Consider the following 22,996-nt stretch of genomic DNA (forward strand, 5'->3'; position numbering starts at 1 on the left):
AAGGCAGATAGTGTAGAAAAGTACTCCCTCACTGTAGAAAATGGTCAGCCCCCTTTCAGTGAGGGACAGCACAAAGCAAAGCACATCCTACGGAGGAGCTTGGAAACCATATAAGACAGCAGCCTGCCACCAAGAAACAAATGCGTCCCAGCAGCCAGCATAAACAGACTAGGGAATTTGTTTCTGTAAGATGACATCCACTCTGTAGCTGAGGGTCTCTTACTGGCACCACTCACTCTCCATGCATGCAGAAGGCAGCATGCATTTGATGTCCATTAGGCACAGCTTGCATTGAACCCCAAGCAAGAATTGTGCCTGTGTTGCTGTACTGCCATGTTGTAATTGGGCAAAAATTAGAATTTTGCTGGCAAGGGCCATTTTGTTGGCACTTTAAAGAATTAAACTGTGTTCCCCATAATGTAGCAGATGTGCTAAGATGGGTCGAGAAGATGCCTGGTGGGCCAGCAAAATGATAAGAGTCGTGGGCCTGTGAAAAAGTCTGAAAATTTGTGAAGCACTAGTGTCAGTCAGGCACTCCTGTAGGAAACAGTCCATGCAGAGGCCTTCTGCCATTTCAGGCATTCCTTTGATCCAGATGTTTGTCTGTGTCAACGTCTGCTTTGTAAGCTGGTTTGCAACACTGGTTGTTATTTCACCAGAGTTAGTTTGGGTTATTTTATCTTCTAAGCCTACTGATGCTCCCACCACCCAAGTGTGCTGCGCTTTATACAATTGAGTTTACCCATGTTGAATCTGATTAACCATAGGGTAGGAGATACTTCTGATAAACACCAGCTGTAATTTCAATGATGAGTATATGTTGTGTGATAGGCTGCCCCTGAGTCACAGCACCAGACCCTAGCTGTTTCCTCAGGAAAGGGCTACTCAAAGCACAGGCTCATGAAGTAAACAGGAGGAGACTTGTACGGCGCACATGCTCTGCATTCCCTTAATCTACAGTCTGGGAAGGGGCGACAGTGCTAGGCTGCCAGTGATGTTCCCAGCTTTAACAAATACCATGCCACTCAGCCACACTCTGGTTTTATTTCCATGAAGTCATCATGGGCAACCGCTCACCCAAGCAGCTGCGCAAGAGAACAATTTCACCATCAAGGATACCAGTCTGTCTTCATTTTATGCCTCATCCATGATGGAGTCCATGAGGGGGAGACAACTGAAGCAGAAGGTAGAGGTGCCCCATCCCTCAATTTGGCCAGTGCACTTTATTTATTCAGCAGCCTCAAGTGAGCAGGCCTAAACACAGCTGGTGGACCCTACTATTGTCCAGCTAATCCCGTGCTCCTAAGACCAACTAGCGTACTCCCACCAATATCCTAGGCCTCTCACGAACAGTGGGCATCATCATGATTGTACTGGCCACAGCGAGGTTCATCAGCTACAGCCCAAGGGAATGCAAGAGAGTCTTTCTTTCAGCAACCAGACAGCCATGTCCCCAGCCTGCTGTATCTCGTCCATTTGGCCTTTCACAGCAGGGCCATCTTGAATCAGGGTGGAAAGACAGACTCAAGCTGTGGTAGATTGGAATAGGGTAGAGGAGAATACGCTCTTGACAACACACAGTGCCTTCGAAGTGAGGTGTGATGTTAATTCAGTCGCAGTAGGGCCCACAAAAGCGAAGAGTTGTGGCATTTTGTGTTAATGAGAGTTACAAATTCACACCTCTCTCAACTACCAATTGGCCATGGCACGACCATCAAGAGTTATTTCAATCCACAAAAAGAGGACAGTCATCTGAGTTCATTCTAAAATTAAAGAGCAGGTGTGTTCTCCAAGAGAAATATTGGTGTCTGGCAAGCTTCAACATCTATTTGATCTTTTTCTGCTTTAAAATTAACTTGCTGGGCTGTTGGGGGGGGGGGGGGGGACTAGGGAGGGAGGGGGAGTCATCCAGTGCGTGATCGGGGTTCCAGCCGCGGCACTTATGACACAGACTCTGGGTCTACAGAAGGCCTGCGCTGTTACCACTGTCCTTCCACATGCCACCCACAACCCTTAAGATTGTGACGCTTAATGTCAGGGGCCTTAACAACCCGGTTAAGCGGCGCGCTGTGCTGTCCCTGTTAGAAAGCACCAGAGCGGATATTTGTCTCCTCCAGGAGACGCACCTTTTACCCCGGGACTGCCTTAGACTGCGCTCACACACATTCCCGACACAATTCTTCTCATCATGTAACACTAAGACAGCGGGGGTCGCGATCCTGGTAGCCCGGCACTTTCGATGAGAGGTCCTCCACAAACAAGCGGAACAGAAGGGCAGGCTGCAGTCTACAGGTTCAGAGTTGCGGGTCTCTCCTTCACGGTAGGGTCCCTCTACAGCCCGAACGACCGACAGGAGCGCTTTCTTTGCTCAGCACTGGGGGAAGTCACGGCTACACAGGACAGGCACATTATACTCGGAGGAGATTTCAATATGGTCTTTCACTCAGCTCTCGATAGATCCGCACATCGCTCACCGCAGGCCGGGGAGTTCTCGGCGGGGTGCAAGGCACAGCTGACAGATATGGACCTCCACGACCTCTGGCGCCGCCTGCACCCTACTGATTGGGAATACTCTTATTACTCCCACGCACACAAAACTTACACAAGGCTGGACCACTTTCTGATCACAGGGCCGGTATGCACCCTGGCCACGGCGGCGGAGATGGGGGTGGTCTCACTGTCGGATCACGCCCCAGTCACGGCTATGCTTTGCTTACCGCCGATCTCCTGCCCCCCACGGGTCTGGCGTCTACGGGACACCTTACTACACAGACGAGCAGTGGTCATGCGTGTAACGAACACGATTCGGGAATATCTGGCCCACAATGAGGACTTCGAAACATCCCTAGCGACCCAATGGGCTGCTCTGAAAGCTGTACTCCGGGGGGAATTTATCGCTATCTCCTCAGCGGACAATAAAGAACGGGCTCCCCGGATCTGGCGGCAACTCAAGGCAGCGAGAAAGCTCCTGACGGCTTTGGACATGGATCGCGCGGAATACGCAGCGCCGCGCCTCAGGCACGCCTACTACACGGGGGGACAGATGTGGCCGGCTGCTGGCGAATAAGCTCCGGGTGGCGCGACTGAAACAGCTGGTGAAGGCGATCTCCGACCCCACGGGACCGACTGCCACGGAGGATGCCCATATAGCTGAGATCTTTCGCAGTTTTTATGCCGACCTCTACGCCGGGGACCCCCCGGATGAACTTGCAACGACGACGTATCTGGATTCGGTCTCTCTCCCCCTCCTTGACACCTTCACAGGCGGAGGCTCTTGACAAGGATATACGGGTCGACAAAGTTATATCCGCCATTGCCAACCTTAAGCATGGCAAATCCCCAGGACCGGACGGCTATACGCCTCTCTTCTATAGGACGTTTTGCGCGTCGCTAGCTCCGATCCTCACGCGCCTTTTCAATACGTTCGCTGAACCGGGGGCCATTCCGCCGGACCTGTTGCGAGCTTCTCTCGCGGTTATCCCCAAACCAGGGAAGGACAGGACGCAATGCGGCTCTTACAGACCGATATCTCTTTTAAATATAGACCTCAAGCTGTACACCGGGATCCTGGCAGCTCGCTTAGCCCCCCCCCCCCCCCATCTGCCGGGACTTATAGACCCGGATCAGGCGGGCTTCGTCCCGGGACGGCAAACAGTGGACCACACCAAAAGGATTACTCATCTCATAGAAAAGGCATTGCAGATTCCGGGGGAGAGAATGTTGCTATCAGTGGACGCGGAAAAGGCGTTTGACCACGTTCACTGGCCTTATCTGGAACGGGTGTTAGTGAAGGTGGGGATGGGGATGGGGGAAAAATTCCGCAGTATGATTCTCAACTGCTACAGTTCCCCGACGGCGGTAGTGCGGGTGAATGGCTATAGCTCCAAGAGTTTTAATATTGAAAGGGGCACGAGGCAGGGATGCCCGTTGTCACCTCTGCTCTTCGCCCTCTACATGGAGCCCTTTGCACAACGGATACGTCGCAACCCGGCGGTGAGGGGGGTGAAGTTTGGCGGCTTTATTCATGCCGTTAGCTTATACGCAGATGACGTTATACTATCACTGGAGGATCCACTCCATGCCCTTCCGGCCTGTATCGAGGAGTTGACCTCCTTTGCGGAGGTCGCGGGCTTCAAGATGAACATGGGAAAGTCGGTAGCCTTGGATCTGTCTCTCACGCCAGCAACCAGAACCCACTTACAAAACCTGGTTCCGATAGTCTGGTCTGCGGACCTGGTGCCCTACCTGGGAATCCAACTGGCCCTCACCCTGCCCGCTATGGTGACGGCTAACTATACCGCCTTAGGTAGAAAGATCTGGGAGGAAATAGCCCGGTGGGACCGCAACACCCTTTCGCTGTTGGGTAGAATAGCGGCCGTTAAAATGACGATCTTACCTCAGATTCTGTATTTGTTTAGAGCGCTTCCGCTGCAGCCGCCGGTTGGATGGACTCAGAAGATGCAGTCTGACCTGGCACGCTTTATATGGCAGGGCAAGAAGCCCAGGATGAAGAGAGCACTCTCAATGTTGGCACCGGAGGCTGGAGGACTTGGAATTCCGGACCTCCGTAAGTATTTTCAAGCGGCGCAGCTGCGCTATCTCGTGGAATGGAGCAGGTGGATGTCTGAAACACTGGCTCTTCCAGGATCAGGCGGTGGCGGGCAGGCCTCTACAGGAGGCGTCGTTCCTGCGCAGGGCTCACCGTCCCGCAAACCTATATGCCTCCTTTATCACAAGGGTGCCTCTGCGGGTATGGGACGCCACAAATACCGTGCATGGCCTGACGACATTCCCTTCGCCGCTAACGCCCCTGGTGGATAATCCTGACTTTACCCCAGGACTGGAAGGAGGAGCATTTGATCACTGGCGTGCGGTGGGGTGTAGGGCCTTGTGCCATATGTACGATTCGGAAGGGGTCATTCCCTTCATGTGCTTCCGACAAGAATACACACTCCCGGAGACTGAGAGGTTGCGTTACATGCAAGTTCGCCACTGGGCAATGCACCCTCAGGTGCGAGAGACGGCGGATAGGAGACTCCTCCCTTATGAGCGCTGGCTTCTATCTCGCACGTCTGATACCAAGCTCATAAGTGACCTTTATCAGTTTCTCCAAACGCCCTCTTCACACTTCTATAATCCGGGGAGGGAGCGCTGGGAGAAGGAATTGGGTAGGTCCCCGAGTCAAAGAATGGGAACAGGTAGCCTACAGGGCCAGACACTCGGCATATCACACAGGCCTCACCGAAATCCTCACTAAAGTCTCGACATACTGGTACTATACCCCGGAACGCGTACACGACATAGACCATAGTAAGGAGGACACCTGCTGGAGGGGATGTGGGCGGGTGGGTACGCTGACGCATGTCTTATGGGACTGTCCCCTCCTCAACGCCTATTGGAAAGAGGTGATAGACAATGTAGACTCCAATTTTGATACTGAACTGCCACGCCTCCCAGCCTACATACTATTAGGTCTCCCGAACAAGCTGATGTATCCCTTAAAATCTCGCAGAGGTAGGCAGATAGCCATTGCGCTGGGGTCGGCAATACAGAACATTCTTGTACACTGGCGTTCCACCACACTCCCCACGGTTACGGGCTGGCTCCATAGATTGTGGCATGTGCTAGGGATGGAGAAGATGTCGTTGACTGTGGCAGGGGATGCGGAACAGTTCATCGACATATGGCAGCCGTTCCAGTCCTTACTGGTCACAGAATTCAGAGAACTGACCTGCCCGAGATATCTTCGACTCCTGCGGCTCACCAAGCCTGAGGACTTGGCCTCTTGAGTGAGCTTGAAGCGGGGAACCCTGGGAGGGGACTACGGGGGACGGGTGGGAACGATCAGAATTACGCACTGGACGAGGGGAGGGGGGTTCGGGAGTTGGGGTTCCGGGAGGGTGATTATGGGAGGGGAATTTGTTTTTTCTTTCTGAGAATCATAGCGGTTGGCAAACTTAATGGCCGGTTTGTAGCTGTAGAGCCTACCGCCCAGTACGGGGCCTTGGCCGCCGAGTTATGACGCCCCTTTTTGACTTGTATCCTTTGGGTTCTTCTACATGTTATATGCATAGAATGTGTTCAGCCTCAAGGATGGTCTTCCAACATCAGCCTCAAGTAGACAGGGTTGTTTTCCGTCCTTTTCAGTTTGAGACGCGGCCGGCCCAGATGGGTTGTAGGCGGCATGCTGTGGTTAAGTATGAACTGTCCGCATTGCTCTAGATGGTGCTTTGATCTGCTGATATACATGTGCAGTCACCCGCCGGCCCGCAGGGTTGTAGGGGCAAGGTGCTGATGCCGTTGATGATGCTCGGTTAATAATAATAAAGATTTAAACATAAAATTAACTTGCTATTGTTTACTTTATTCTTTCAGTTTGTCACTCCATTTGTTTGCTGATCTTTCTTTTTTCATCTTTCCAATACTCGTATATTTAAAGTTAAATTCCCCGTGACCAACATTAGCTCTTTAGTGTATATAGAAATGGTGCCAAAACATTACTAAGTGGTGTGACTAAGGGCCTAATTTAGAGTTTGGCAGACGGTTACCCCTTTATTAAAAATGCCATGGGATACCATTCACTTGTAATATGGCGGATGGGATATCCGTCACTTTTGTGACAGAGTAGCCCATCCGCCAAACTGTAAACCAGGCCCAAAGTATGCTTACATTTTCTGCATGTCTTCCCCTCCAGTTCCAAATGTATCCACAACCTATGTACAATGAAGTTAGTAACATCACAGCCAAACAAATTAATTTATTGTCATGTCTTGCTGGCATCTGAAGAATTTTGCCATTAGAAACACACATGCATCTGGATATTTGCCAATGGATGGATTCGATATGGTGTGTCAGTCCTACAGGTGTTTTCATGAATTAATTTGATATTCTAGGTTGTTTCCATTCAAGTTCAAACAAACAGCAAGACAGCACTGTAGGTCAACGTGCAAACTGGAGATAGATTTTCTTTTGCAAATTATGTTATGGGTCAGAAACCCAACATGACAGCTGAGTGGGCTATTGCTTCTGCCACAAGAATGTGTGTAACTATACCAATTTCAGTAAGATAAGGGGCTCATGTAACTAAAAGGTCAACACTAGGGTGGAGATCCTCTTCATTATGTGAACCTAGATTACCTCTTCAGAAACACAACCAAACCCACTTCTATTTCAATTCTTTTGAGGGTGCACAGTACTTCATACATAACTTGAATGAAGTACATAATGTAACTAAAGCCAGAATATGAAAGTTTTACATCTTTTTGCATTTAGTTTACGAACAATCTGTGGCTCGGTTATAAAATTCAATGCATTTCAAGATATGTAACAACTGACAGAGAGCATACCTTGAACATGATGAACCAGGGCCACAATATGCTCTATGAAGGACTCTGATGAGGTCTTGGTGGACTGTTGAAGCTTAAGATGATCAAAGATGGATCGGAACTCCTGGTCCTTGCTGACAGAATGGACAAGTGTGCTAGCAAGCAGCCTGTCATTCATCAAGGACGTTGACCTAGAAGTATAAAAGACAAAATGCCAGCTTGTGCAATCAAAAGTAGAAAGAGGTCTGTGTGAAAGAAGGTTCCAAATAGGAAATATTTACCTGTCGACATCATCAAGAGGCACAGTAGACATTTTGAGTTTGACTTCAGGACGATGGGACTCACTGGCTACCATTTTGATCTTAAGCGGGCTGTCTTCCCTGAATGACTTGTCTCTCGACTCCATCTTGTGCAGAGGACTGTAATTGAAGAGGTCTTTCAGCTTTTCAGATTTAAGCTCATCTGGCGACTGACTTTCTTTGTTCCCCAACATTTTCTCAGAAACCTTGTCTTCTCTTTCTCTGGTTGTATTGGTTCGTTCCCCTGCATGGCTAGCATCTTTACCTCTACCAAATTTCTCCTCTCTAAATATATCACTATCCCTAGCACCCTTTAGCACCAATTTGGATGTAAACCTTGCTCCGTCCTCTTCAGCATCCCAGTGAGATGCTGATGCAATAGTTTTACCCTGATCAGCTAAAACAGATTTCCTAAACTGTCCATAATCCTCAGTCTCAAAGTCATCTACATCAGATACATTCAGAAATGAAGTCTTTTTAGCCCCCTTCTCATTAAAATAATCTAAAGATTCTAAATCCTCCCAGTCTCTCCCTCCTTCCTTTCTACTCTTTTCTGATACTCTATCCTTCTGAGGTTCTTTCTCCCTGGCACTCCCCCTGTCAAGCGCATGTATCCTAGCCTCTTCATCTGTGTACCTGTGAATAGCAGAGAAGAGGGTAAAAATGGTAATGCTAGATTGTATTCAGTGTCCTTTTCATGCACATTTTCTTAAATGGTGCCTTCCATGAAAAGACTAGAAATGAGGAAAAAACATGCAGTGAAGAGTTTTAACAGTCACTAGCTGCATGCAAACCATGCGTGCGACTTTTCAATAAGAACATGGATGGATAAGGAAGTTGCTGAATACACCCTGCCAAAACCCCCAACCCACAGCCCCAAAAGAAAATTGTCATGTTCTCCTTCTGAAAACAAGGTAAAGGGGGTTCCAAATTTTGAGGATCGATAAAAAAAATATAGCGAGCTGAAAGCATGTTCCTTAGTGATTTTACTAATATGCTCCTATTTAACAAAACAAATATTAATTTTAGACAGCATAAATATATGCTCAACCTAAGGATTCTACCTCACAAGACCAGGTAAACAACCTAAATCAGCATGTGATACAATACAAGGAAGTCTACGTAAACTTGCCCTAAAACAGATCATTAAACAAGTAATGCAACAAAGAAACTAAGAAAAAACAATTGAACTGCAATTCACAGAAACAACATACTGAAGTGCATTAAAGCATATGGGATGATATTGCACTATATTGCATATTCAATCAACATAATAGAAACAACTTAATGTTTAGGACATACTAACTAGTCAGGATGCAAAATACCTGCAATAAATGTTTTTCCATCCATACATAAATTCTTATAGCCTACATATGGTGAAAATAGGCGAAAAGAGAAACAACTATTAGCTCAAATGGCAATTAAGAAGGTTTGTAATGAAAATCTTAGCAAGAAATAGGAGGCACTTCTACACTACTGCACAATTAAACACACATTGCGTGTTGCATTTAATTCCTATACAACCTAACGCTCCATTTACAATGTGAAACTGAAACCATTTGTTTCACAAAAACTACTACGGTCATTGTGCAGGTTTTTACTCCTAGCACGACCCTGCACATTCCAAAGTACGCAACATGTCAGGAATATTGCTTTGCCCCATCTCGCGAGTAGACACAGAGAGCATAATAGCGCAGACCATAGTTATCTTGCAAGAAAGCCAAAGTGCATAGTAGCCTACACCACAATTAAAATATCACAGGTAGCCACAACTATATGGAGAAGTTGGGAGGATTGAGTTTCTCAACAGCAGGATTGGGGGAATAATAAGTGACAACACCTCAGAATTTTATGTGAAAATGCCACATCAATGTATGGACAGCTTAGATTGAGTAGCTGTAAAATGAGAAGCCAGCGGAAGATCCCGCAAAGCTTCAGGATAAATTTTTGAAGTGATCTGTGACCATTATATAAGAGAAACATGCCCTTCTGCCTCTGCTTGTTATTCAGAGACATCACGGAAAGGAATGGGCACCTGAAGTGGCAACGTTTATGAGCAGCAGTGGAGAGCAGAATTCACCGGTAGTCTTGCTGTACTCTATACAGGCAAATAAAGGATCATTGCGTATTTTGCATAAATTGAGTGAACACTGATTTCTATCAGAAAGGGCCTTGAGTTGGAACTTTACTAATATCACTAAAAACGTGTTTCTTGCACAAAGGGCCCAATGTTGGAACTCTAGTGATAATACAGAATTATTGTGCAGTTTACCCCTGAAGCCAATAGGACAAAGCAACAAATTCTTACCATTAAGTGGGAATTCCAACTGAAAAGCTGAACAATTAATCTGCATAGCCTGCGGATATCACAAGAACAGAACATGTGATTTTCAACTTTTAACTGACATAGTTGCTTTCTGCCACTGAAGAACTAATTGCATATTCTAAGGCTCCATGCCAACCAAACACCAGCATTCCACATTTATGCATCAGCTTTTTAGTAATAGCCAATGGTACTGAGAGGTTCAAATTAGTCTTATTTAATGGACCAGTGTGTACAGAACTTGAAAAAGCAACAAAAGGTTGTACTTTGAGATAATCACTTTCTCTATTAATCACATTAGGCAAATGCAAAAGGGAGCTTCTCAAATTCAATAAGAGCCAGCTGAATTTGAGGAAACTACTCACCAGGCTAACTAAACTTAGGAGCACAGCATTTCCCAAGGACGTTTACCTTGCTAGCAAACAGGACGCTAACTCGGAGCATTCAGTAGTTTTTAGCAGCAGTTGGTACGGGGATGATATAATGCGTAGAAAGTCCAAAATGTATTTCTACTGCAGAAGAGAAACACTGATTCCACATTTGAACTGCCAGGCACAAAAGGAGCGAGACAGTGCCATTCTTTTTTTAAAAATTTTAAAGAAAATATTGTTGTTTTGTTAACTGGAACTGCAATAACCTTTCCCAGATGACCATAAGGAAGAACTTCAGTCCAAGAAAAAAATAATTCAGCTCAAGGTTCTTTGACTTGATATGCAGAGGTCATTTTTAGACAGGCCAGAGTTTATGAGTCCTATTAACAGTGATGCTAATTCTCCCCACTGCCATAATGAAACTACACCATGTTCAATTGTATAATTAGAAGAGCATCGGAGGATGGAGAACTTTACAGTACACTAATGAAAAAACCCAAATACTCTGCTTGTAATTACAATCTTCGAGGACAGCTAATCATCAAGGAAAGCAAGCCAAGAGTCAACCTGTTCAAATTATAGGTGGTCACAACACAGACTGCATTAATTGTGCCAAAAGCAGGCAGTAGTTTTAGCATACTGAGTTGCCATGGCCATACCAGGATTTAATCTGCTTGTTAAGAACTAATGCTGGAGGAAGGACAAAGGATCTCTCATTCTCAAGAAAGAACTAACCACCCGGGAAGCAGCAGTGGCATTTATGATCTCCTTAAAAGCCAGTCATAAATGGCATGTGGGGTAGAGGAAGGCAAGTTTTGTGTGGGCCAACAGAAATGGAAACACCACTAAGATTAAAAATAAACAAATTAAAATTGCCCATTTCCAGGAATGGAAAAATCCCAACCATACAGCAGGAAGAGCAAGCAACATAAGTAAAATGTAAACAGCAATTGGATGTTACTGGTGATTCAGATACTATGCATGTATAGCTAAATCCTAGCAGAAAAGCAGAAGAGCACTGTACAGAGTCAAACGAAAAGATCCAGACACCAAGTCATTGGAGGAGTAGCTGGGCGGTGAGATTTGAAAGAAACGGTTAGTTCTCATTATGTAGTGTTCTTTCAAGGGGTGCATCTTCAGCTCTATTCTTAATTGGAGCAAGGTTACTGTGAACCTAATGAATACGGGGACATTGTTCGAGATCCTTGGTGTACAAATGGAGAAGTCATGGCCTTGTGCTTTCTTAGGCCTGTTGTTAGCAAAGACTGTTTGATTTCACTAAAAGTATATATACAATAAATTATTTGACAGCTTTCGGCAAGCCCGTTTCACGGTCTGTCACACCTATTACAGAAACCATCATGGAGCAACGGGCCATGGGGGCAGACAGTATAGGGAAATTTGGTTAACTTACTGTGAGTGATGGCATTCTAACCTTTCACAAGGAGCACATCCAAACAAAGTAGCTCTCTCTGCTGCCAGGGACTACTATGTCAACATGTACTTCAGCTTTCTTTTACTGTATTTTTTTTACATTGACGAGGGTCCAGCAACTTCCTGTAAAATGAGTTTTTATAAAACCTATGACAAGACAAGCACTGACCAAGCCAAAAGGCTTGCAGCCAATGCCAGATCTACCCGGCATTGCCAAAGCCTAGTTCTTTTCTGCACTTTTGTCTCTGATTTGATGGTGGCCTGACTGCTGGTGGCCAGCAGTGAGCTTGGCAGCCAAATAAGCAGGTTTGCCGAGCTGATGGCTTTGTAGATGATGCAGCTCGTTTTGAAGAAGGTGCGGGCTGATAAGTGGATTCAGGAGTTCCATCAGAGTTGGTGGGGTGATAAAGACTTATTTCTTCGGCTCTTGAGGTGTGCTGGAGCATGTAGAATGCTCTTAAGGAGAAGAGTGAGGAGTCCAGGAGATATTGGAGGAGGGTGTTGCCACCAGTCAGGGGAGTGTAGCATACTCAACTAGGAAGAAGGGGGACATCTTTCTTTTAACAGAAAGAAGAAAAAAAAAATCAATTCCACAATTCCCAACCAGTTTGGAACACAATACAACAATATGAAAAGTATTGATCGCCTACAGAGATTCTGTTGAAAATGCATATAGCCGGCTCCAGTAAACTATAAGTAGCAAACGGGAAACTGGGCTTGGAGGCCAGCTTAGTCTTGGAAGTATGCACATAAGTGTATGCATTATTTGTGTGCAACTTTACTTTAACAATTAAGAAGCTTCTTTTCCCACTTCTGAGTAGTGCTATCTTCTACAACCGGATAACGGGGTAATCAATGTATGAAAAAAGTACTACAACAATTTCGTGCTGCACTACCATAAAGGCCAGAGAAATACATGTTCAAAATTGCATACCTGCGAGTCTATTTTATCTCGAGCTTGCATTCTCATTAATTTACTCAAATATTCTCTGTCTCAGCAGGACTCTTTAGAGAACAAAAACATTCATGTGACTTCCTACCATGTCATCTCTCAACATTCCAAATTAAAGGATGTACATAAAAAGGGCCAAATGTAGACTGCCCACTGTTCAGAACGGTTTTCTAAATACTTAAAATTAATGAAGCTCCAATGGGATGAACGTCTAGCTCTGTAGGTAGGCATACTGTTGAAGAAGAGAGGTAAAAGGGTAATCTCATCTCCTCTACATGCACAGCTGCGAAACACTATCAACCAACTTCCCCATTCAGGATGCCTGCCTGAAATTTATGATTTGGGGACAAAATAGGAAAAAGATATCGCTAGACATCACTGAACACTATGCAAGAACATAATTTGTCTTCCTCAACAAGGTCAAGAGAAGAATATACATAATACTGGAGTTCCTAATGGTCGCATTTCCCACATGAACCTACCCGAGTTCACAAATGACAAATGGCATTATGATCCTCAAATTAGGCTCCTACCAAAACTTTGTCAGAATTGAAGAACAAAGCTGATCAAATTCAATCCGTTGGAGTATTGATGGCGTACACCCCTACTTTAAATAGTACCTATGGTAAATAGATACTTGATCAACAGTGAAAAAACTGGAGTTAAAAAATGTGTGTTGTTTCTCTAACTGCCTCACTGATAGTTAAAAATGGTGTAAGAACACTGAATACAAAATTGCTACAGCACTATGAATTATATCTCCCAAAACAAATCTTAAACCTGGCATAACTTATTGTTCATCAAATTAAGCAAAAGGATAGAGATGTAAAAAACATCATGCAAAGAATAATTCAAAACAAAAAAACATGAAATGTATTTATGAGTGATTTCAATAGTGATTCAATGGTATGCTCGAACAGATCATAAGAGTAGAAGTGGGTCAGCAGCAATCATTTCAGATTCTACTCACCGCTTGCCAAGTTTTCCACTTTTCGAGAGCTCCAGTTCACCAGTCCGGCTTTCCTCTGATGGGACAGTCTTTGCAGGACTTCTCTTGGATGGGATATGGTGCAGTGGGCTGTTCTGAGAGGGGCTGTAACGGGCAGATCCATTGTCAATACTCTCTGGGCTGTGCTGCACAGCGGGAGAGAGTGGCGAAGTAGTGTCCTTTGCAGTACTAAGAATAGGTGTATCGGAGTCTGAAGAGCTCTGGCTGGAAGGGGAAGCCACAGGGGAAGGGCTGTGGGGCGACCGAGGACTGTTATCATATGCCGACAGGCCGGCCCAAGTATCCACACACACACCTGATGCTTTGCTAAACTCATCCAAAGACTCAGATGGGTCACGTTCAAATGCATCCTTAGGCTCATCATGAGATTTAGTGTTCAAAGGGCTATCATGCAATGGAGCACTCCGCAATTTCTTTGCCTTCTTCTCACGAGAGATGCGCTTTTTTGGACGGACAGGTGATTTGCTATATTGGGACGAGGAGCCAGATGAGGAAGACCTTGGAGACTTCGAAGATCTGTAAGAGCGATGAGACCTGCTGCGAGATCTCTGGGAGGATACAGACCTTCGCTTAGGAGTCCTTGAACGTGAACGTTCACGCCTGGGGCTGCGAGAATGTCTTCTGTTCCACATAGGTCTAAAGCCACCACGATGCATAAATCTACCGCCACCTCCACCTGGAAAGAATCCTCTTCTCATTGGTCGGAAACCATAGGGGCGCCTCATGCCTCGGTTGTTTCTGTAATCTCTGTGATAATCTCTATTGTCCCTAAAGTCCCTATTGTCTCTATTGTCCCTATTGTCCCTATTGTCCCTATTGTACATACGTTCTCTACTGCGTGATCGTGAATATGTTCTAGATCGAGACCTAGAACTGAAGTTGAAAAGAAAAGAAAAATTAGTGCATATTCAAAATATTACAATTTGATTTAATGATTGGTACGTAAAGAGATCAAAAGACAAAGTTCAAAACAGAGATTCAACATTTGGGTTATTGTATTCTGCTCATCTTTATGAATCATTGTGCAACAAAGTAAAGAGGAGCTCTCCAATCTCAGATGATGTTTTTTGGATTATCAAGCCAACAATCGAGTACACTCTTTTTGTGATAAAACCATTACAATTTCCCATCAATTAGCTGTACTGTGTTTAAAGAAGCATTAAAAAAAGATCTGTTTTAATTTCACCATTTTTGGTAATGAAGCGAGCTTACTTGGTCATCAAGTGCACTGAGCTAGTATACAGTGGATCCAATGAAGTTTAAAAAAGTAGATGATGATCGATACGAAACTAAATAAAATGATAAACCCAGACTTCTATTCAAACAGTCTTTATAAAAAAAACAAAAGAAAAAAGAAAAGATTCAAGGGACGTGTACCAGTCTGGAATACATGTGCAGAGGTGAGGACTAAGTGTTTTGACTCTTATGTCAAAGGTTCCTTGTTATAGTAAATTTAGGCAGCTAACAAAATACACAGTTTTTTAAAAAGATGAGACCAAGGGACAACGAGTGCCCCTTCACTTCATTCCCGCCCACTCATCTGACGTCAAACAACTACAATAGCCACGTTAACACTGCCATTGTGACCTCCAAATACCAGACATATAGGTAGTGCAGACAAAATGTCTAGTTAAAAGGGACAAGAGACCAAGTAAAAGGGCTTATTTCTCCATAACCAAAACTTTATTTTGGTACAGGAGCATACAAACAAGAAAAGTTTATTTTATGCAGTTTTCGCAAAAATGAAAGATTCTGAAGCATTTCTAACTAGCACTAGGATCCCACTTTACAACCAAGGATTCGGTTATAACCTGCCTTTGGACTTTGAAGAGACATACTTACTTGCATAAGTACTTTCAGCAGCACTGACGTAAAATGTTCATATAACTTTGAGCTTTTATTTTCCTGAATCAATCAAATCATTTGTGACTTCAATTAGACTATATACGGCTCAGAGGTAAACCTTTCTATAGAAACCTTATTCAGTCATGCGTAGCATGTTTCAAGAGTTTTAATGCCATCAGTGTTTAAAAAGACATGCCACCCTAGGGGCAGCTCAGATTCCATTTAAGCCACAAGTAGTTAATTATGACCACAAATAAGGGTAGGACCACATCTACTGTACGAGGTGACACAGACGAAATACCTTGAAACGTATTGTAGCTTGACGTCTGTCATAGATGTCCATTCGATGCCTAATCCTATAATCCGCTTGGTTGAGGGAAGCAACTACATATTTTTAAATCACTTTATGAGTATAAAATGTAAGGCATTGATCTCTAAATAGTGTCACTGAATGATCTTACTACAATTAAGGATGGATAAATAAGACAGTGAAATAATCCTGTAACTGGAACTCAAAAAACTGGAGTCTTAAAATGTTATTGAAAGTTATCATTTCCTTTAAATTTGTATTAAGTGAAACCTATTTCTGATAAATTTAAAGTGTACACAGTTTTCTATTGTGACTTAAAAAATGTGTTAAATTGCTACTATTAATTAAATGATTTCATTTTGTGCAATTGTTTGGTACCCGAAACAGATTTTTATTTCATTATAATTCATTAATACCGGAAACAGTTTTGAAGAAAAATATAAAATTTAGAAACAGCCATTCTAAATTCTATATTACTTAGCAAAAGGCAATTATCAAATAAGCAGAAAATAACTCCTCTTAAACTGAAAGTTTAAAAAAAACAAAAAAACATGATCCTTTGAATAATCAAGGGGAAATAAAAAATAACCCCTTTTCAAAACAGAAGGCAAACACAGCCTGCAAAAAAGAGTTTTAATGAAGTGTTAAGTTCCCAAGTGTTTAACTATACTTCAGCGATAACGTCATAAAGGTAGGGGAATCAAAATTCTGGTACTAGAGGATGGCCACTGCATACTGACAGCATTGTGGCTCTACAGAAAATAGGTTTCCTGCACTTAAACCCTTGTACTTCCCCCATGCTGGGGAAGAGAACAAATCTTATTTCATTTAAATTCCTCTGTCCGGCCCATGCATTATCATTCATCATGTCTAGAGTAACTGTGTTTTTGAGAGACAGGATTTTCAGTACAATCTGCAACCAAAGATCCTTTGTAATACCTGCAGAAGTGGCAGGACCAGTATCTATGTTGTGTTTCTACAAGATAGTTACAAAAATTAAAAAAAATCCCTTTGCTGTATCAACTGTGAACCAGGCAGAGTTTTGAATCAAGCAGGGGTTTTTCGAAAGAAAGATCATGTAAGGACTGACAGAAGACAATTTTATATGTTCCCCAAAACATTTTCCACAGGGTTGCTAACTGGCTGTCTAATATTAGCTTTCACTTCAACTTAAAATATGCTAGAGAGCTTTTGGACGTTCTTTGCAAAGATCTCAATAGGTGGGGCTGACTAGAGATTTCTTGGATGGGTAGATTCAACTACCTTAAAACCAACTTCTTACTGCGTCTTCTCTATGTAGTTAGGGTTCTTCCACTTCAGATACCAAAGACGGTAGTTGCGCGCATCCAGAGAAAGCTATGGTCTTATGTGTGGAACGACAAACTTCCCAGGGTGGCTAAAGAAGTTTTTTACTGTTCTTCGTGGGAGGGTGTGTTGCCCTCTGCATCATGACTGCCCCAGCTCGTCCCAGCATTGATTTGGATCTCCTGCTCCTGTTAAACCCTGGGTCCAACTAGAACACTTTGCGAGTCGAATTCCCTTTAAACATTAGCTGTGGTTGCCGTTGTTTAGCCTCACTTCTGTTGGCACTCTATTGTCCTCCACCTTGTCCACTCTCCACCACTGGAGACAAGTTGCCTGTATGTGTCAGTTCAAGCTGTACCCGTCCCTACAAACCCTGGTTCTTGGTAATCCAGATTTCTCCCCGGTATGTTGGATGGGAAGTTCCGCAAGTGGGATAGAGGGGTCGAACTTACTCTTGAGGATCAGTAAGCTGATGGCATACCCAAGACTAGAGATCAGTGTGGGACCAATTTTCTACTACACCATACCTATTCATATAGTTACACAGTTGATCCATAGGGCTCTCCAGACTGCCACACTCCAGGGTTGTACAATGGAGACACACTTGGAGGATATTCTGAGTATGCGGGACAAAAAGAAAGGGATTTCGTGTTTATACAGAGCGCTAGAACACCCACTAGATATGACCAAAATGGGCTATATTTTACAATGGGCGACAGATGCAGGCATTGAGATCAATGAGAGGGACTAGGGTGCAATTTGGCAGAGGGCAGCTAAGTCCTCCATGTGTATCCACTATAGAGAGAGTGCAGAGAGAGTGCTTACAAATTACTACTTCGCTGATATCTCACCCAGGCCGGACTGTCCTACATGATGGAAACGAGCGATAGCCATTGGCAAGGGTGCAGATCTCGAGGCACATATTTTCACATGTGGTAGGAATGTCTGGTAATAAGTGAATTCTGGAAACATGTGTTCCGTCATATTTCTGAAATCCTACATATCACGCTCACCCCTATCCCCTTCAGGCACTCTTGGGGGCCCCAGACGAGGAGGGTTTTTATCTACACAACCCGACTTCAGGTAAACGGATAACTCATGGTTTTGTGTCAGCACGCTTGGTGATTGCCTTTCGTTGGAAGGTCCCGGAAATCCCTACTATGCAATTGTGGTGGGCAAAGATCTGGAATATCAACGTTATGGTATGGAGACTAACGGCAACTGTGAGGGATACTAGGTTGTGTTTTGACAAAATATGGAACCCCTTTCTGACCTTTAAGAAGGATAGTTCTGCAGGTCAGATGTATGCGTGCCCCCAAGGTTTGGTGGCCATCGTGGGTCTGGAAGGCCGGGATGGGGTAGAGCTGGACTTAATTCGGAGCAGGGTGCTTGCGGTATGAATGTGTTGGGTGCATGCGGTCATTGGAGAAGATTGTGCTTGTCGGGGTTTCCTTAGCAACAAAGGAGACTGGCAGCTAAAGATGACTGGTACTTCCAGGGAAGATGGAATGGCAATATCATGACATTTATGCCATGTTTGACAAGGGTGCCAATTAGAGGATGGGGTGGGGACGACAACAGATGACCGAGGCCTCAGTTATTCACATGGCACCCACAGAGCATCTGGCCTTTCCCTGTTCACTTTGTTCCAGGATCTAAAACTGCTACATTGACTCGTTTAATCATGTGTTCTCCTGACAAAAAACAATGTATGTGCAGAATGGGGGGGGGAGGGGCGGAGGCTCGGGTTTCTTTGATTGTTGTATTATTCAAAACTAGAATAGTTTGTCTATTTCTTGATGCAGATGTTTTTGGTCCTCTTGGTGGGCTACTGTGTTCGTATTGAATCGTCTCCTATGTGGTTGCGTTCAATCTGACTGACACTTGCACGTTGGTGTATGGCCAGTTCCTTTCGGCACCTATCTTCTGTGTAGAACGTAATTTGTAGTAAGCATACCAATGTAACTGCAACATGTCTCGTTGTTTGTACGATTTGCTATCAACCCGAAAAAACAATAAACAAGGGTGAGATTGATGCAACAATCTGCCCGTGAGGCACCAACAGGCTGTGCAACAGATAGTCACTGGTGAGTCAAGCCAAGGAGGGCAGTGTCAGCAATACAATGCAGTCTTAGGAGTAGTTGTCAGCGTCAGACAAAGCACCAATTGCATGGTAATCGACAGGGAGAGAACGGACAGTGTCATCAACACTGAAGGTGATAACAGGGATCCTGTGACCTCACGTGAATAAATTGAAAGCGAACAGATGCAGAGCGCTACTAGGCAGATAAAACACCTGCTAACTGTTGGTCTCTTGGACCTCAGCAGGAGGTACTAAGTTTAAGATTATGATTTAGGTAGGAAAAATGTTGATTTTGTAAGAGGTGGATTTTTGTGCCATCTTGTGTGCATCTCCAGCTGCTGTCTGACACTATCTCAGGGTGGGCAGCTACAGATGAAACCGTTATCTGTGAACAAACCTCTTTGGAAGGCACCTGAAAATTCCAACTCTAATAACTTGAGATACCAACTTATGTTTAGGAAAAAGACAAAGTAGGCACTGCTAATAAGGATCATTGGTAAAAATCTGCTTTGGCGCAGGTGGTCTATGCTTTGAAAAGAGAAGTTTCTCCTCCTTCAAAGGAGTGGATGAAATATAAAGTAAAATGTCTCTAGTGGCCCAGAAAAAAAAACAGCCACAACCAATGTTCCCTCTAATTATTTTCCTCTGTGTGCGGCAGTGTAGGGTCTGTGTGCGCTGCAGTCATGGCTATGTGCGCCATGAACCACACCACGCGTGTGTGCACAGCCAAATATCAATACAAACGTTTGCTTAAAACCCTAGCAGCCCAGCTCTCTTAAGAGACATTTTATTCCTCTGTCTGATGTAACATTTCCTATACATTGATTTACAAACTATGATTCAGTGTCTCTGTGTAATGTGTATTCGATGTAAAGTGCTTAACACCTTACAATATTATGAGTGGCGCTATTAAACAAAATAAATATGAAAGAGAGAGGGGTTATGGAGACTTGAGGGTCACTGTTAAAGGTTGGTAATGAGAGTATCCGTGGCGGAGGTGGTCATTGGGGCGCCAACAAACATTGTCACACCAGGCGCCACCAGCACTAAAGCCAGCCCTGTTCAAATGGCACTAATAATTACAGTGAAATTACGAAAACATCCCACATTGCAATTTAAAACCTTGGCAGCTATGTTGCTGCATTTCTTTTCTTAATTCGGTTGGGCTGCGGGGGGGATTGTGTGCATTTGTTAAGGTTTTCGTGTTAATTGCAGCTCATGATGGATGCTGCGATTAACATGAAAACTTTACCAAATGCACAGGGACATCTTAAAGATTTTGAGTGCCAGGGCCAAAATTATTTCCGGGGCCCCTGATTAGTTTAGCTTTGAATTTATGATTCAATCTCAGCTTTTTCATGTCCTTTTTGGCCAGGTCACCCACAATGCAGAGGCACACTGGTCCAAATTCTAAATGTGCTTCCATGTAATATTCAGGGATAGTGGTATGTGTTTTCAAAATTGTAACATAGCCTGAAGGAAAAGGAGAGGAGAATAGTGAGAAATAGGATTTAGTGGCAGAGAAAGGGGGAGAGAAGAGCAAAGTAGAAAAAAAAGTCAGGGCGCAAAGGCGAGAAATGGGGAAGTGGTAATGGAGAAATTGGTAAAAGAGGGACAGAAAGAGAAAGGCAGCCAGAGGCTTTGGAGAACTGGGAGGGAGAAAGGAGAATGGAAAACCGGTAAGCGAGAAAGCAAAGAACAGGCAGTGAGAGGGAAAAGGAGACAAGAATGGGAAGGGGAGAAGGGGAAAGTGGGTAAACATGGAGCGGGACTGATATGAGGAAGAAAAAGAAGAGAAGGAGACGGCGAGAGCAGCTGGGGAGTGGAAGAAAAAAGGACAAAAGATATATCAGAGAAGACAGCGAGTGTGGTATGGCAATGCTTCAAAAGTAGCGTCTCTGCATATCGACATTGGGGGATTCTATAAGGAGCCTTTTTCGCCATCTTGTCATTTCTAAACACTTGCTCTAGGTAACCGTGCTCACCTGAACGAACTAAGAAGGGTGGAAGGCTGGTTAGGCCTTGCCAAGATTTTTAATCTTGCCAAAATGCAGGTCTGAGCAGATGGCAGCTGCAAGAGTGTTAATGACCGATCCATTTGTCGGGAGTATTCTCTTCACTAACACTTGCTTCCCTTCTCTTTTTGAAACTCAGGGGCAGCAGCATTGTCGTGGTGTCACCAGGGGTTTAAGTGGAAGCTTTTTCAATATTATATGAAAGCCATAGTTGCTGCTTATTTATCTCATGCAACTGACAAAGCCAATAGTCCGACTTCTTGTAGGTACGATGTTACTTGTTGTATCATATATCTGGATGCAATGACAGAAACAGGAAAATACAAGTTGGGGGGCACACTATGCAAGCACAGAAAAGTTTAAAAAGTCATACAATCACCCCGCAGCCCAGCTCTATTAAGAAGAGAAATACAGCAAGTCTACCAACACGGTGTGTGCTTTACACGCCATGTTTGTAGAGTTGCTGCATTCCTTTTCTTAATAGAGTGCAGCTGCAGGGTGATTGTGTGCCTTTGTTAAAGTTTTCAGGTTAATCGCAACGCCCGTCTGGAGCTGCAACTGACAGGAAAACTTTCAGATGAAGTGAAACGGGATGACTAGGAGTGGGCAGTGCGTTTAGAGGCTTTTATAGGTGAGAAAGTGATCACTGAACTGCTATGCAACTTTCAAATCCTTGAAAAATACAAACTTAGACCAACATTACAACTCTGACAAGAGATCTGTGAAAACCTGCACCATCACTGCACTGGTACATCACCTAGTCCCGTGGAATGATCAGGTCACAGATCATCATGCATAAAAAACATACTCTTTCTAGATGTCAGTTTCTCAAGACAATAATTGAACAATAATTAAGACCCTAAAAAAGACTCTGCTCCACCACTGCTCAAGACTACTGTTACCATCATCAGTGTCTCACTGGGTCAAGGTGTATCTAGTCTATTCTTAAGAGTTGCCATAATGAGCAACTACATTAAAAAAAATAGAGAAATATCACAAACATTTCCCCCTTCTTCCTTCCTCTGACCCCCATTAAACCTGGAAAGAATAATCACCCTACAATTTGAAAAATATTTAGAAGCAAGCCAACTGTTGCATTCCCATTAGTCACTTTTCTGTCCCAACCACAGTACGGAAGCTGCACTACTAGATGTATGGCAAGCTCCTATCACAAGACAGTCTGCTTAATCTGATGAATTTCAGAGCTGAGTTTTGTTCAGAAGATCACCCCCTTTCGCCCTAATATATGCAAGTACAAAAAAGCGAATCTCATGAACAGTCAAACTGCTTCTTGTTAAAATGTCACATGTCTATCCACTTTGTTTCATGGGTTTCCACAATCGAACCCCTGCCATGGATGGGCTCTACAGTGTTTCCCAATGAACTTCTGACATCACGGTCTCTATGCAGTGCGCGCTCCACGGCGCCTGGTTGGGCTCTCTGGATTACTTGAGATGAAGCATTTACTAAGGATGCCCTGTGTCCAGTGCATTCCAGCGAGGTAATCCTCTGGAGCTGCTGGGTGAACTCTACAGAGCGTTTACCAGTGCTGGCATGGGTGGCGGTCCTGCTGCTTCCTGGTCAACCCTATGAAGCATTGGCCGTAGAGAAAAATACTTACATCTCTCTGGTACTGCTAGTGTTAGGGATAACTATTTGAATAAGACTTGCAGGACAGGGGTATTAGGCCACAGCCTCTTCTATGTGCTATTCGCTTCATTCAAT

At 44.3% G+C, this 22,996-nt stretch overlaps 1 protein-coding gene across 11 annotated transcripts in view; it reads right to left on the reverse strand.

Moving 5' to 3' along the window:
- Positions 1–22,996, reverse strand: part of BCLAF1 (BCL2 associated transcription factor 1) — a 372,683-nt gene that overhangs the window by 235,760 nt on the left and 113,927 nt on the right. For 7 of the 11 annotated variants that reach the window (XR_014963044.1, XM_085611505.1, XM_085611504.1 and 4 more), the window contains exons 4-6: positions 13,675–14,586; positions 7,607–8,260; positions 7,347–7,516 (exon numbers count right to left, since the gene is read on the reverse strand). Coding sequence is in view for 10 of the 11 variants with exons in the window: in XM_085611505.1 (XP_085467631.1) it covers positions 7,347–7,516; positions 7,607–8,260; positions 13,675–14,586 (1,736 nt within the window). In the remaining variant the exon portion in view is untranslated. The remainder of the gene's footprint in view (positions 1–7,346; positions 7,517–7,606; positions 8,261–13,674; positions 14,587–22,996) is intronic. The other 4 variants (XM_085611511.1, XM_085611510.1, XM_085611507.1 and 1 more) reach the window with 1 other exon arrangement.

Source organism: Triturus cristatus, chromosome 6 (assembly GCF_964204655.1).
Source record: "Triturus cristatus chromosome 6, aTriCri1.1, whole genome shotgun sequence".
NCBI classification, from domain to species: Eukaryota; Metazoa; Chordata; class Amphibia; order Caudata; family Salamandridae; genus Triturus; species Triturus cristatus.